The 13,824-nt window shown below is 37.5% G+C and overlaps 2 protein-coding genes and 1 long non-coding RNA gene across 3 annotated transcripts in view; 1 reads left to right on the forward strand and 2 right to left on the reverse strand.

Annotated features, from left to right (window-relative positions):
- Positions 1-6,650, reverse strand: part of LOC135118797 (uncharacterized) — a 44,499-nt gene extending 37,849 nt beyond the window's left edge. Inside the window, exon 1 of the long non-coding RNA XR_010277786.1 lies at positions 6,518-6,650. This is a non-coding gene — a long non-coding RNA (uncharacterized LOC135118797). The remainder of the gene's footprint in view (positions 1-6,517) is intronic.
- The window catches only part of LOC110378856 (calsyntenin-1), a 132,869-nt gene that overhangs the window by 74,396 nt on the left and 44,649 nt on the right, over positions 1-13,824 (reverse strand). The gene's annotated exons all lie outside the window — the stretch shown is intronic.
- On the forward strand, positions 11,588-12,716 carry LOC110378866 (acanthoscurrin-2). The gene is made up of 4 exons (XM_049849752.2): positions 11,588-11,720; positions 11,830-11,950; positions 12,128-12,330; positions 12,501-12,716. Exons 1-4 carry the CDS (start codon positions 11,709-11,711, stop codon positions 12,648-12,650), a joined length of 486 nt encoding a protein of 161 aa, XP_049705709.1. The 5' UTR covers positions 11,588-11,708; the 3' UTR covers positions 12,651-12,716.

The raw sequence follows: 13,824 nt of genomic DNA on the forward strand, positions 1-13,824 counted from the left end.
CGACTTAATTATTCCTACAACATTTGGGACTCTTACTTAATCAAACATCGAAACATATGAAGCGGTTATTATTATTATTCGTAACACTGCGGTCCATACTTACATTAACCTGGCTTTAATTAATGTTCCAAAAGGCTTTTATAAAATTGCGAACGTGATGTTTTATTATTACATATTTTAACTGTGTTTGTTAATGTTTTCGTTAAACAAACAGCAGCTGCGGGCTCGATTTTAATAAGCCTCCTCTATTTTTTGTTTTTGCGGTTAGGGAGCGTTTATTTGAATACCACTTATCATTCCAAAATCCCTTTAGTCATCACTTAGAGTTATTGCTTTTTCTTGGTAGCACCAGGTCCCTTAAGGTTTCAGGAGTACGAATTGATGAGTCAGAACAAGTCGTAATGTAGGTACTATTATTACAGTTTGTAGGTTGAGCAAACAAGACAGCACCTTTTCGACGAAACCCCTTGTATTTCTGGCCGAAATGTCTTTGATTTATTCCGATACTTTCCGCTAAAGTGGTCTTCAAATACAAACACTATCTGTGACCCTCGCCTGACCTTCCACCTAACGTTACGTTTCTCTGGCTAGCCGGTTTAATAAATGGCGTGCAGTTAATTCAGCTCTTTCTCAATGAAGTCTCGGATTGCGTTCGCACAAATGTGGGTACACTATCTACGAAACTGACTCTACTTTGTTACGTTTATCTGATGGACTGCCTGACATATGCAGTAAGTCTTATGAAGGAAATGTGCGGTCTTCATAGATTTCATTATATCAAAAGCTGTGTTAATAATATTAGGTACATTTTATCTGTAGACAAATTGCTTTTTCCATTAAAATTCCACGTTTGATACGCCTTCAATAGACGATTTGCTAATTGAATGAACTCAACAAACAAATAAATTCGGGAGCTATTTCTGAAACTTAGCAATGATTTGCTTTGATGAAATTGGTTTTAGGCACACGTCAATATTCTAGGAAGATTCATGCGCAGTTATAAAGTTCTAAAATTAGTAGATAGGTGGGAAGACTAAGACTTGTAGTCTGGAAGATCATTAGTTAGGGAATAGTAACTGTGACAATTAACACTGTAGTAGCATTTTGTGTCGTTAACTAAGTCGGAAGTGGGGTTTAATTAAAACAAGCCACAACTCTGTTCGGAGCTCGCAGTTAGATTTGCAAGCGCCTGCGGTGACTCCGCGCCTCCGATGCTCTGCTGTTACTTGCTATGATATTTCTGACAGGCGCTACACGTTTTATTCCATGTTGAAGTTCCGAATGGACAAGGCTTTATATGGCACTGTTTGACATTTTAATTACTCTTATAGGTACCTTATGAATATAAAAGCAGCAATAAAAAAATAGAAAGGTTGTTTCTGTACTTAATGTAATAGTGTCTATAAAACTTTATAGGGCACCACAATACTAAGAAATAAAGTAAAAGATTCTGTATCAACAAGCGTCCAATAAAACAATATCTCGTAGAAATATGATCGCAATACGTGGTGGCTGAAATTCAGCAGACGAGACAAAACTCTAGCGACCGCTGTCTTGAAAACGTAGACAATAATATAATATGAAATATAAAATCGTCACAAAATTGAAATACATAAGTATTTTATTGATTCAACATTTTTTTGCTAGTAATACAACGTAGGTACAAGATAAAATGTATTTTCGATAGTAATTTAAATATGAAGCAGCGATATTGAGTATCACATTGTGCTGAAAAAGCTTTATAAATGTAAACAAGAGAGGTTTATTATATTATTTTGTGTAAAATATTCAATACTTTACAATATAATAAAAATATACTGATATTACGGTTATTAAAACTGTGTAATGTGATTATTTTTACTCTTGTAAACACTTCTTTTTTGAAATTCTGAAAATGCTCATGTTCACAATAGCAAGCACGTGTGGACTTGTAATCATTCAAGTTGTAACAGTGGATTAGAAAACTGTCTAAAATGAAGGTATTACGGCAATAAATTTTCTCCAAAATTTCAGCGCCACAATGGAAAATGTAACTGGATAATGATAGCGCAGTTGGCTCAAGAGTATGAGGTCATACAGAGGGCGGGGGCGGATAGCTTAGCGGGGAGAGATAGTCCATTTTTTTTTAATTCCAAATAGGCCTCTGACAGCTCTTTCTAATGTCAAGCTAGTTGAACGGTTCCAAAAACTGGGTCTCATAGAGAAGAACCGGCAAAAACTCCTTAGACAGTCTTCTAAAAAAACGACGAAGTTATACAGTACAAGTGAAGCCAATAATTAAGTATTAATAAATACGCATGTAGCACCTCACAATACAATGGGTAAATATGATCAATATAATACCTATCTACATTTAATGATAATAATATACATATTAAACTATCTGCTTTGTTGCTGTCATAATAACTAGCGATCCCCACTGGGGACTAATTTAGTTTAAACTTGAATTATCTTGCGCATCTCCTATTTTTTCACAATTTAAACACAGATTTCTCTTGAGATCTTGTCGCTGGTAATTTTCTTTTTTAGTATCGGTTTCTAATAAAAGTCCATGGAAAGACTTTGTTTCATTTACACAGCAAACAATACCTATTACATATCTACTTATATACCTAATACTTGACAATACTTCTTGTAATTAACCGAGGAGGTTACTAAGTAGCCCCACTATTTAATTACACATCATACTCATTTTCATCCGCTAGCCAACATGGACATCCTCAATTAACGATTAAAATCACGCCCACCTAATATATTCCTGATTTTAGTTTGAAAGGATAAAGCATTCCATCAACTCCCAAGATCTAATCGCTAATCGCTAGCAAAAGCGCCGAACCCCAAGTAAAACAATAGCTTGGATCGATACCACTAATGGATGCGGTGCTCAGCAGCCGCCCCAAACCGATGTTATTATACTCTTCAGTCCTGAATGATCTGCAGAATATTCAGAAATGTTTGCATAACCTATGCACTCCAAACACGGGTCAAATCCAACTGCAGAATTGACCGAAGTCCTCAATTTTTCCCAAATGTTCATTTTGTTACTATAGAAACGAGAAAAAGAAAAAAGAATAGCTAGGGACGTTATAAACACAGTAATGAAGTTTAGGAACAAAAAATAATTTCCAGAAACACAAAGTAACAAAAGAAAAACAGTGTTTTGAGATAAACGAAGCATAATGGAATTTGCATGAATGTTAACGAGTTTTCTACAATGAAGCTGAATATTGTTGGGAAGAACAGAAGTTAACTGTGGACCTGTTTCTTTTAATGAGAGAAACACTAGGGAGCCTATCTCCTTTCAGCACTAAGAGACAATTAATCAACTAAGCAAAAGTAACATTAAGTCATCACCTCCCGAGCCTTTTCGCAACTATGTTGGGGTCGGCTTCCACTCTAACCAGATGCAGCTGATTACCAGTGTTTTACAAAGAGTGACTGCCTATTCGACCTCCTCAAACCAGTTATACCCAAGCACCCCGACGTAAGAATGGTTGTCAGTCTTACTGGCTTCTGACCACCAGTAACGCCTGCCAAGGATGTTCAATGACAGCAAAAGTAACATACAGTAAGTAAATAAATAGCTGACAAACTTGCTTGACAGAACGGCCAAAGTTTGCCAATAGTAATGAGTTCCTAAACTAAGCGATAACGGCCCTAATATCCCTAATGGCAGTTAATTAGGTACCGCTTTGTGAATCGTTATGGTCCAAGTTTAGTTCCAGCGTAGTGAAATATTTTGGAATAAATAGCATTGATTGGATGGAAGTAATAGCAGTTAATTGTTAAACCGAAGATAGAATAGAACGATAGGTATGTAATGAAACTGGAAATAGCAAGTTGAAGCGGCCTATAACAGTAATTTCGGTATTCGTCTAACAAAAACGTACCCTCAATTAAAATATTTCACATCAGTCTACAAATGTATAAAGGTTACAGGCTTTTTCCAAACAGAACGAGGGTTGACGTACCATTTATTATTTGTATCACCTTTTTTAGTGTCCTAACAAAAAGGTGAACATAAGTTAATCATCCTTCATTTGTGGCTTGATATACATACCAGTGAATTCTAAAAAGGGCAATTCATGCACAGTAACTATCAATTTGATTTACAGTCCCGAAAAGAAAATGCAATACATTCGCAATTTCCATCATTTCTGAAAAAACACCAGATTTAACCGTCCATATTTCGCTGAATAAGTTCCACCTGGTCTCCATAAGCTATAAAACCCCGCTCGACATGAAAACGCCGAATAAAAACATGCACAGCACGGGATTACGGGCAAAGGGACCAATTAAAAATGTTCGTTATCAAAGGTTCGTAGATCCGTGTATTTGGGGGTGTTAATTACAGCCCCCAGATGAACTCTCCCCTGAAAACTGTGTAAAATGCTGAGTACTCTTCAAAAGTGCTCTCAAAAACGTTCTTAAATTTTTTTTTCTTTCCGGCGTAACGTTGTGAACGATAATAGATCTTGTATTTCGTGCAGTAAGTTGCTTTTTATGTGAAGTGGTTGCTTAGAGTGGACTTGTGCCAGCTCTGTAATATCGTAATATTATAAGCAAGAAGCGCTAGTTTAGCCATTATATTGCTAAGGGTTGTTGATACGGAGATAATTTTATTCACTTCACTGAGCTTATGTTCTAACTTAGCACCATTATTTACTAGTGATTTACCATCGCATATACCTTCGGTAGTTTTTCTTACCTGTTTCCTTTTCATATGCTTACTTATTTCTTAAGTTTCCGTTGAAGGCTTTAAAATAAGAAATTTCTAAAGCATTTCACTTAAATTCATGACAGTTTTGTCAATAAACTACATTTTATGGAACATAAACACCACGTACTCGGACCTATTGTTTGTCGCAGAATCTCATACTGCTGAAAGAGGAACAAAGTGGGACTAATCTTATGTGAGAGTCTACTGCAACAGTGCAACATCAGCATGTTCAAACAGGCAGTCGATATGGTTATCTTAAATACCAGTATGAATACTCCGCTTAGTCTAAAGCACGTAGAATGTACAGGACTGAAGGTTACGTTATATTCGAACCCAATATTAAGCAAATAGTGAACACCTTATCGATTGAAGAAAATTGAATAATGCTTTTCGAGCAGCATCAAAAACCTTCAAGACTGCTACGCCATATCCATACGTCATATTTCACCAGTATGCACTTGAAATAATACATTATTTCAAGTAAATGGTATAAATGATCTGAATCATGAATAACATTGTCAACACAGAACCCCGTAGGACCTCCGAAATAAATTTCAACTTCTTAAAATACCTCCCGAAACGCTGTATGATATTTGGGACACGCGCCAACCATGTATCTGCGTTTCCAAGCGATGCAAGCATTCTTGCAAGATTTAGAATTACTCTCCTTTGGAAATATCTGTATCTGCATAAAAGGAACTCCAGTCCATTTATTACTGGCAGTCGTTTTAAATGCTCATTATTAATGGAAAAGAAATAATCAACCTGAACATTTCACTTATCTCCCAGTTTAACAGTACCTGTCAATTTAGGTCGAAAATCAATTCACCCCAAGAATAATTCAAGTAAAATCCTTCTTTATTACCAAACAAACAAATAAGCTATCCTAGGACGAAATGTAGACGCACGCACACACGGGCGCATCGTCTACACACACACAGGCACAGCTGTGTAGGTACATACAGGCTTTTTGTTGTACCATACCAGATGCGGTGCCGATACGTCTGATCGGTACCTCATCAGGTATGGTACTGACGTGCGTGCCGCAGAAGGGCGCGATCACAGAGTCTGCGGGGAGGCGGGGGACGAAGGGAGCGGCCGCAGGGGAGTGGGGGGAGACGCCGGATCAGACATCAAAAACGGACAGATATTAATTTTAGCTGGACATAAAAGCTGGTCACGAGGTAGCGGATTTCATTTTGGAAAATGCAAATGTTGGTAATTAATTCTTGCTAACGGTGAGGAAGGATTGAATGCAGTTTTAAGTTTTGTCCTCCATTGTGAAAGCTATTTATTAACAGCTATTTATAGCAGCAGTTCGATATAAAGCCTGGTATGGAGTTGCAAACGTCTTGAGCTATTCACATTAATCATCCAGATTAATTAGGCACTTAACACTTTCTGAACTCGCAAATAAAACGTAAAAGTTCGTGTTTCCTTGCATCTGAAGTCCTTATGTTTTCATCTCTTGAGCTACGCAAACACAAATCACTACACAGAACCAGTTGATTAATTAGACGTGTTGCCTTCAATCTGCTGAGTACTAGCAGATCAATCAGACGAAGGGTGCCATCGCAGCTAAAAGCCGAGGGGCTGCAACCCCAAAGGCACCATCACAATACAAAAGGAAAAACATCGTTAAAGTCGACCAAATAAAATATTTAAACCGACATTTTCCTCAAAAATTTCAGCGTCCATTTACGGAATCATAATTCTTGCGTAACCGCACAATAAATGTTGTGCGATTATTGTGTTAAAAATAATATTTATAACACCCTTGGAATATTTCGCCCTTACTTTCTACACTCGCGATTAGCACACTCTTCTTCAAATGGCTCCTACGATCACAATGTACACAAAATAAAACTTGCAATGTAATAAAGCTATAAATCAAAGCAATAACATCATATGATGATGTGTGCAGTAACCACGTATTTATGAGTGTATACTGGCAATGACGCTCAGATGCCGGCCGACGCTGAGGAATGGGACGGGGATGGGGTGGCGCCCCCTGGCCATCTATCTCTCTCCCACAGCCTACAGTCGCAGATCAAATGTCGTAATAGCGAAACAAAGCTAATTGGCTCGATAATAATCTATGCCTAGATTTAGACACAATTAATTTATTTTGCATTTGAAAATAACAAATTAAAAGGTCGCTACTGAATTACATTCTGATTGAATCTAATTTTCGAACTCTCAAATGTTATTTTTGTCCCAAACTATGTATTGGAGAATTGGCAACCTATTTGGACCCTCTATATCTATATTAAGGGATATCTAGATACTTTTGTAGAAAATAAATACGGAAGCTTTAATATAGAACTATTAGGCATAAAGCTTTTCTATTGATTTCTCTAATGGTTTGAGGAGTTCGCCTTCAACAACTATCTGTGGCCTTCGCCAAGGCCACACCAGGCCTCAGGTCAAGGCCTACCAACACTAGGTACGCTTTTCATTCAGATTATTCTTTATTCCCATACGTTACAGCCTTTATTATCTTCCCACTGCTGGGCACAGGTCTCCTCTCACACGGAGATGGATCGAGCGTTAATAGCCACGCTTGCACAATACAGGTTGGTGATTTCAGACTTCCAGTCCAGGTTCAGAAGTCCAAGTTTCTTCAAAATGTTTTCCTTAACCTTATTATCAGCCTTTGATGTCCAAGATATACTTAGAAAGTACATACAAACTTAGAAAAGTTGGATTGGTACTTGCCTGACCTGGAATCAAACACGCGCTCTCGAACTTGAGAGGTTGATTCTTTACCCAATAGGCCACCACGATTTCCCATAATAATGTAATAAAGGAAAAGAACAAACCAGGCAGACTACAAAGCTTCCACTAAGGGGCTAGGAAAGAGGGTACACCAGAGAACGAGATAACGTGAGGGTAGTAATTAAGTTTGCTCTACCTCCGTACTTAACGTGCCGAGAGAATGTGCGCCATGTGAAAACAAAACGCTCAGAACAACTACACAAAGCGATGACTGAGAATTAAAGGATCATACTTCAGTTTTCCTAAAGAACACCTTCCTTTTCATTGTATAGTACCTAAGAAGTTGGTTAAATACAGTTTTCCAGATTACATAAAATCAGTGACTTTTTATACTCAAGTAACTCAGCATACCTACTTCTATTTCCTTTCTAGCTATGTACGGCTGTCATTTGCGTCATTCATTCAAGTCTGACCTATTGATCTTTGCTATATTCGTCGACTTATCAGCCTACAGCCTTGGAGTAAATCTGCTTGAGCTTTATTTGTAGCTACTTTGGGATCTTGGTCATCCATACAAAGTTTAAGAGAATCATCTGTTTTGAAATGTGCCTTCTGTAATTAATTCTTCTATGTGTCGACTGATTTTACCTCGTAGAGAACGTCCCACCGTACAAACAAATGTGTACTTATATTTAGAACTACCACTGCACTGGGAAAATGACAGAAATGAGAAAACTCACTTTCATGCTCAGTTTATTGAAGAATTAGGTATGTAGATCAAATACATGGTAAGATTTTAGCAGTACTAATTGGAATGACATTTACATGTCCTAATTAATTTTGTGTAAATTAATTACAATGAATACCCACAAGGTCTTTTGACGATCTAGGCGTTCTATTTATGTATGAAATCAGGACCGGTTAGGAGATACACGTGGCAGTTTTTTGCTTATCAACGGAGACGTGATAATTGTTAGAGAACAATCAAATCATATGCAATCAGCTCTAATGACTTTATTCATTATGTTTGTTTGATTGTGGTTTAAATAGTATGCCCTAGGAAGTATGCACGTATGAAGAGACTTTTCTAAATATTTTTAGAGTTAAGTAGGCAAGCTTTTGAGTTTGGATGCAAGTCACTTTGATTCAAATTAATTTCTGAATTATATGGCATATTTAGCCTAAATTACACAATACAAAAAAAATACATGAAGAGTAATATGAAACTTCAAAAGTAACAGTAATAAGTTACACAAGTAATAATCATAAATAAAAAAAAACCATTGTCTGTAAAGTCGTTTTACTGACGATAGTTGAACGTGACAACGTGAGTAGCTGCCGATTGTGCCTCTTTGTCGCTCGCTGCGTGCTCTCGCTTGCACTTCAAGCCTTAAACGGAACGCCTCAGAGCGAGATAACGCGGAGTAACGCCTCAGAGCGAGGTAACGCCGCATGAGTCATGTTTTTTCGTGCGTGCAGCCGGCTCCATCGATTTATAAGACGTTGTCACGTCAAAAACTTTTTACAAAGTGGTTACAAGTCCGTTATTTAGTTTATGGTGTTTTGATGATCGGTGTCATCAACCTACAGGCTTGTTATTCAATCCACTGGGATGTCAAAGAAACTTTTGTAACAGTCAAAACTTGAGAACTTAATAAATGAATGCTGTCGACTTGTATTAACTGAAGCCCTTGTTTCATATTAGTTTTATGGTTCCTCATTTAATGTAATGATTTTCCTCCAAATCTTCCCAGAATTGTTTAACCAAATCACATGCTCGATTTCCGTAAAAACAGCAAAATCAAACATATTGACATGCATGTTCTTAAAAGCTTAGGTACCAAACCTAATGAATATAAACTTTATTTCAAAGCATTAAAGTCCATAATTGCCAAAACTGATGAGATATAAACAAAACTTCGTACTACATGAGTAATGAGAGCTCTAATGGTAATTACTTAGAGATCATTTTTGGAAAACCCAAATTATGAACCCAAAAGACGTAAGTACTTCGCATGAATATTTTGGTCGCATCGTGGATTTTTCGAGTGGAACCACGTGTTAGCAGATTCCTACTAAATATAATATATTTACATAAACGTGTCAACGATCTTTGTTGCATAAACACACGTAAGAAAATAAACCGAACGCCAAATTCCAGCGATTATTATTCGTTGTTAAAGTTAAGAAATAGGGTACCAGAACTACCAGATATCTTCAAGGATATAACAATTCTAGTCATTCTTTAGGACACAAAAACTGTTCATTTGTTTCGAGTCTCATTATTCTCTCTAGAAAACCAATTCACGCCTTATTGTGCAATTGCAGTTCATAAACATTGGTAGGATATGATATTAGTAGTTGATAATGCATCTAAACCACTACATCATCTGCTATTAAGAAGATATCGTAGAGTACGTCCCGATCGAGAGAAAATCTCCAAAAATATCACAGCAGCACCCACAACCTTCACTATTCCCATTAACTAGCCATTAGCTCCATCTATTTGTGCGCCTGACTCGCTAGCCCTTAATGGTGGCCATACAACGGGATAGACGCAATGTAAACAGTCAGCCAAGGTTACTACAGTTAATTGAATCAGCCGCTGATGAATATATAGCGGTACTTTTATTTACACGAGTACTTGCAGTTTCTGTGGAACTATGGCACTTACATTCTTGTGGGATTTTATAGTCGTGGGTTAGCATGCAGCGGTTTCGGTACACCTCAAAATGAAGTGTCGATACTACACAACACGACTAGTTAAGAGTCCCGCTATTTCTATGGTAAATCCAATCAATGTGTCGTTATGTAGGTACAAGTAAGGTGCTGCTAAAATCATTTATGATGATTTAGATGATACAATAAAAATTTTTGAGTAGTTCAGTGAATTTGAACACGAATAAGAGAATAACGTTGACAAACCAAACATATTACAATGGTTTTCAGAGGCTGTTTCCAGAGCTAAATTGACCTGTGAACTGTCTACTAGAAGCAGACCACAAACATGGCAATTCCCAACAAACTTTACCCTCAGAGCTAAACAGTATCATACGTGACTTCATTTGCGTGAATTAGCATTACAAGGTACCTCTTAAATACACTAGTTAGTTACATCAATAGACACAACATTGAATTTCAACTCAAAGACGAGAAAACCACGTTATGTGAACTAATTGCTGCCTAGGAATCGAATATATTAGACTCTCTGTAATTCTGTCACAAGATGTTGAAATTCATGAGCAATTTGATGTTCGCCTACATTGATTATAATTATAGCAGTCTGTAGGAGTTGAAAGTTAATGTTCCCATAAGTACTTAACGAAACCTCACCCAAACTATTTATAGATCGAAAAGGGAGAGAGGATCTGCCTACGGTCCATGAAAATTTGCTTTGCTTATTTTAGAAAATTTTCTACGTCTTTTCGAGAGTCTTTTAATTTTCTTTTGTACCTTGCAAATTAAAATATAGTTTCATAATTTTCTTATAAAATTGTGCTGCAGTATATTGAGTAAGTTAATCCCCAGGCCGCAGCGGGCAGCCGGTCTCGTTACCTATTCATTAGACAGGAATTCAATGATGGCGTCCTGTCCCAGCTTTAATTAATATCAGCAAAGAAATCCGCTGTAAGTATTCCCCATAGAGTCCTGGATGACGTTCAATGAATATCGTTTGCTAATTTAGAATTTTTCTAAAGACTCCTTCGACCGGAATAATGGGACAATAATTCTTATGAAGGCTTCACTTAATTAGACCAACATCAAACATGAGCTTATTGTTCAGCACTGCTTTTATTGGCTAACTGTCTAAAGAATGGTCTTACATTTTATGAATGCAACAAGAAAATATCTATGTCAGGTTCTTTTTGTATGCACTATTTACTTACACTGTAAACGATATTAACGCACTGCTTGTAAGACAAATTGTAATCACTCTATTTACCAATTCTAACAATGAACTGTAAGATCAGGCAGGTGACGAGAAACTGAGTAACGTAAACATCGGAAAACTATCGATCTCTTATCAGTTACTATCAAACGTCACACTTCCCGGTAAAACTGCATAATTTGGGAAACGAGTCGATTAGGGTTTTACAAGAACAGCTCGTTTGTGGCAGAATTCCCTAAATTCGTGCATATTACGCGGTCGTCAGGCCGGGTCATTAAGACGTCGTTAATTACTAATTGATTTTTGATATTCTACAGGTATATAAGATAGGTGTGGTGTAGTTTTGAGCATTGTGTTAGCAGCTTCGAAACAACAGCAACTATGAAGTGCATGGTAAGTTGTCTCAATGGGCTCACTTCTATCGTTCAACAATTTTTTCTTATCAACTTTCCATTGGAGAAAGAACCAGCAATAGCTAAAGTTTTTCTTTTGCTACTTCCAGATTGTCGCAGCTTTGGCCCTGGTGGCTGCCGTGCAAGCCAAGCCTTACGGCTTAGGTGGTCTCGGTCTTGGAGCTGGCATCCGGGGAGGCCTCGGCGGTCTTGGTGCAGGCATTGGTGGAGGTAAGCTCATCAGAAAATACTTTGATGCAATAATTACCAGAGACGACAGTTTTTATACGAAACCGTTTCAGCCCTTTAAACCACTTCACTCTAATAGATGTTCAGCAAAATTGCATTGAGAAAAGTTTATAGAAAATTCTTTGATTTACACAATTAAAACCTTTGACTTTGTACCAGGTCTTGGCCTCGGCGGTCTCGGAGCTGGTATCGGGAGCGGCATTGGTCTAGGAGGTATCGGAGGTGGAGAATACGGTGGTGGTGGCAGCTACGGCCAGGGTGGCTATGCTGGAGGAGAGTCAGGGTACGGAGACGCTGGCTACGGAGGTGGTGCCATGAGCGCTGGCCATGACATCGGTCACCAGGAGAGCGACTTCAGCCAGGTAAGTCATTCAAGAAATGAAGGAATATTTTTTTGGGACTGTTCTACCAAAATATTAGATTGTACCCAAGAGTTCTAAATACCTTCATCAAATTCTTGGCTTCTATCTTCTGGGGAAATTGTCGTCATCAAGTATTCCCATGTTATTTAATTGCTACTTTCTATTGTCAGGAGGTCCACCACCACCAGTCTTCCGGCCACGACATCGGAGGCGTCAACCAGATGGGTCACCATGGTCACAACATGTACGGCCACCAGGGCTACGGAACTGGTCAGCAAGGTTTCGGCAACCAATACCACCATGGTTCCGAGTTCATATAAACTCATAACTAGGATGTTCATTTCGACTCCAAATTAAAAGTTATTTTAATAAATGATTATGCATTATTTTGCTTTTTCTTTAGTTATTTCATATCTTACCAATCCTTTGAAGCCTGACAAGGTTTGACTGATTGTTCAAATATTTGAAAAACCTTTTTTTTCTGTTGTGTGTAATTTACCTGAAACAAATAAAAATAGAATTATAAGATTGATTTGTTAACTAACATTGTGAAATTAACAAACTGCTTTCGAAACATGGCACACGTCAAAAATGATAAAAGACTTGTTTAAAATCACCTCAATAAACGTTAAAAAGCAATTTAGGTAAATAACTGAACATCATAAATTGCACATTAAATACAATGTAAATGCGTGATTAAGTATTAAAGTGCTATTACTTAAATCTCTGTACCATGCACATTAACTTTGATACAACATTTAATAAATAAGTTCTTGTACGATGACCTAATCTTGAAAGAACTTCAAGCTTGCAAAAGAAACAGTCTGCCTAGCGTTTAGGGTATTTCGTCACATAGTGATGTCACCTCGCCCTTATAAGGCCTGCCAACGACCAGCAGCGACCACACTGAATCACATTTGGGATTGGAAAACGAGCCATTGTCGACCGGCTCTTTTTGAGGTCAACTCTTTTTTTTGGCGCCACTTTTACGACGCTACAGTGCAGCCATTTTAATTTGAGATCCCAGGACTGCGCAGAAGCACGTTGAAGCTTAACAAAATGTCCGGTTTCTTTGAAATATCGACCATAATCCACCAGGTGCCAGGGTATACTGGACGTACTGTAGGCTATTGCTTTTGTGTTGTATAGATTTTTGAGTTCGATGTGCGATTTCAATTATTTTTGAGGAACAATGGCTGCCATTCCATATTGTGTTGTTGTAGGTAAACCATTTTGGTATGACTATGATTTGAAATTCAAAGAATAAAACAAAGGATAGTGTAAAATTGTTTTTACTATGGTAAAACATGTACATAGTGTGGTATGTCTACTACATAGGGATGAGCTTTTGTTTTTAGCACAAATGTTGTATTTCTAGGGCCAGTCCAGACAGAGGCACTAAAATTAGAAACAGGTGATCTTTGTCAAGTCAAATGAAGACAATAAACATTTATTACATCACGCTAAATTTATGAAATACAATCAAGGGTTTCA

Source organism: Helicoverpa armigera, chromosome 26, assembly GCF_030705265.1.
Source record: "Helicoverpa armigera isolate CAAS_96S chromosome 26, ASM3070526v1, whole genome shotgun sequence".
Lineage (NCBI taxonomy): Eukaryota > Metazoa > Arthropoda > Insecta > Lepidoptera > Noctuidae > Helicoverpa > Helicoverpa armigera.

Bases quoted from the DNA above. Each gene is read 5' to 3' on its own strand.
- LOC110378866 (XM_049849752.2), top strand. The intron at 11,951-12,127 runs GTAAGCTCATCA...ACTTTGTACCAG, and splicing joins TGGTGCAGGCATTGGTGGAG to GTCTTGGCCTCGGCGGTCTC. The intron at 12,331-12,500 runs GTAAGTCATTCA...TTCTATTGTCAG, and splicing joins AGGAGAGCGACTTCAGCCAG to GAGGTCCACCACCACCAGTC.